The sequence below is a fragment of the Nymphaea colorata genome, chromosome 7, assembly GCF_008831285.2.
Source record: "Nymphaea colorata isolate Beijing-Zhang1983 chromosome 7, ASM883128v2, whole genome shotgun sequence".
NCBI lineage: Eukaryota > Viridiplantae > Streptophyta > Magnoliopsida > Nymphaeales > Nymphaeaceae > Nymphaea > Nymphaea colorata.
In genome coordinates this window covers 721444-723859 of record NC_045144.1, presented here as the reverse complement: position 1 = coordinate 723859, position 2416 = coordinate 721444, and the positions used below count along the sequence as shown (strand labels likewise).

General features: G+C 40.9%; 1 protein-coding gene across 1 annotated transcript; it reads left to right on the top strand.

The window, feature by feature from the left end:
• The first annotated feature begins 446 nt into the window (after window positions 1–446).
• On the top strand, window positions 447–1538 carry LOC116257631 (probable aspartic protease At2g35615). Its single transcript, XM_031634577.1, has 3 exons — window positions 447–948; window positions 1311–1412; window positions 1522–1538. The coding sequence occupies exons 1-3, from the start codon at window positions 447–449 to the stop codon at window positions 1536–1538; spliced, it is 621 nt and encodes a 206-aa protein (XP_031490437.1).
• Window positions 1539–2416: the final 878 nt, after the last annotated feature.

The following is a 2416-nucleotide window of genomic DNA, read 5'->3' as shown; positions in this document are numbered from 1 at the left end:
ATTCCCTTCGTCAGCGCGACCTTAACTATGACTTCCATTATAAATATCAGCACATTTCTCCTTAATACAGCAACCATTTAGCCCTCACCATGGCTGCCTTCTTCTCCTCCTTACCATTCCGCCTCCTCCTCCAGCTGCTCCTGCTTGCAATACTGCCTAACCTTACCACCATATTCGCTTCCAAACCTCTCGGCTATTCTATAGACCTCATTCATTGAGAATCATCTCTGTCACCTCTCTATGACCCTTTATCCACTCTAGCTCTATGAGCGAAGCAGGTGGCTTTGTCCTCCCGTTGCAATGCTTCACGGTTTGCCAATACCACCAGCATGATCTCCAGCCCAGTGATGCCAGGCTTCGGCTAGTATCTCATGAAACTCTCACTTGGTACACCATCCCACCTCTACTGGGCCACTTTCGTCAATGTTAGCGACCTCGTATGGACGATGTGCCGTCCTTGTGACTCCTGCTCCGGCCAAACATCAATGTTTGATCCACTTCAGTCATCCACCTACAAGAGCCAGACCTGCTCTGTCAGCTCTTGCATGGAACTGCCCATTCATGGTTGCACTATCAACCAACTTTACGGATTCATATATTCCTATGAAGACAAATCCTTCATAGAAGTGATACTGGCCTCGGAAACGCTCTTGTTTGACAATGGTGCTGGCACCGTCAAGCTTCCAGAAATTGTCTCTGGTTGTGTTCATCAGGATGGCCCTCCTAATCCCTCCTTGCTTGAAGTTCCTGACCTTGTTGGCCTCGGAGGTGGTCCTCTCTCACTTGTAAATCAGATTGGCTCTTCTATTGATAATAAATTTGCCTACTGTCTTCCTCCCAATAGCAATGAAATCACGTCAGACAGCTCAAATCTGGTAAGGACGCAGAGTTTTCAGGCCAGGAAGGGGTTCAAGAAATGCCGATGGCACCAGGTGGTCCTCAAGGCACGTATTATGTGCTCAACCTAATTGACATAAGCATAGGAAACAACAGACTCAACATACAATTTGGTGGTGCACAGATGACTGCATTGTTGGGAGATGCCAGATCGATCATTAGAGACTCGGGTACCACACTGACTTATCTTGCAAAAGATGTGTACGATCAAGTCGCAAATGCGGTGGCTAACGTCATAAACCATGAATGCTTCTATCCAGCTAAACAGGACTATCTGTGTCACCATGTAGAGAATAATGGTGATCCATATGAAGGGTTGCCGGAGATGACCTTTCATTTCGCCAATGCAGACTGGAAGCTGCCACCTTCAAATATCTTTAGGATGGTTGAAAGTGTAATCGCCTGCTTAGCAGTTAAAGACGGAGAGGTGCCCATCTTTGGGAATGTTGTGCAGCCGAACATGCATGTGAAGTATGATTTGGGGAAGAGGCTGCTTTCTCTTGCACCAGCTGAATGTACTCAAGGCTAATACAATATATATATATATATATATATATATATATATATATATATATATATATAGATTCTATTGTGATGATCTCTGTATTGGTCTACTATTGGCAGCTTTGGATGCTGCTTAATTGTGTTTTATGTCAATGGAGGATCTGATTGTCATGTAGTCGATGGTGTTAGTTTTCCATGTACAATAAATGTATGTGTTTCGTTTTAAGGATGTTTTCCCCTCCGTTTAAGCTTTAAGGTTAAGTTATATATGTCTACATGGCAATTATGAATATTATCTAGGCTTTGACAGTCGCTGATACTCACAATTATGTTGCTAATAGGTAATCGTGACAGCTAAAACTCCACCACTACAAGTCCCGTTGCCTACACTATTACGGATGAAATGGCCATGGTGTGTTGGTTGAATTTGTTGCGACATAAGCTGGTTTAGGTAAGCATAATGGCCACGGAATGTGCCAACACTTTGACATGAAATTTTGTGATGCATAACACAATGTGCTCTTTGACTGTTGTATCTGCCACTTAACTACACAATGTCTACGGTTTGTGTCGTTATTTCGTTAAAACTTTAATGCTGATATGCTGTGCTATGCTACGTCTCTTGAAGTTAAACACGAAACCATCCAAGAACATACTTTCATATGGCGAGACTCACATTTATTTACTTGCTATAGACAAAAGCTGCCCATGAATTCTTAGCATCATAACGACTGTAGTTTCAAGAAAGCAAGAAAGCCAAAAAATTCCTTTAAAAGTAGGGTTGTTCCATCTTGCATGAAAATGCCGTCACTCTATAAGGAAAGGCATTCAATTTGACTTGTTATAAATATACAGATAGTTAAATGATCAATTTATTATATGTTTCCCAATAACTTATTAATTTAAAAAATGATTAATTTCATATATGTTTTCTAATAATTTATTCTTAAGATCATATCTGTAAGGTTAAATTGAAAAAAATACATTGTAATCATTGCAATCTGGTTTTTATTAT

Bases quoted from the DNA above. Each gene is read 5' to 3' on its own strand.
- LOC116257631 (XM_031634577.1), top strand. From the start codon at position 447: ATGTGCCGTCCTTGTGACTCCTGCTCCGGCCAAACATCAATGTTTGAT. The intron at 949-1,310 runs GTATTATGTGCT...CCTGCTTAGCAG, and splicing joins CCAGGTGGTCCTCAAGGCAC to TTAAAGACGGAGAGGTGCCC.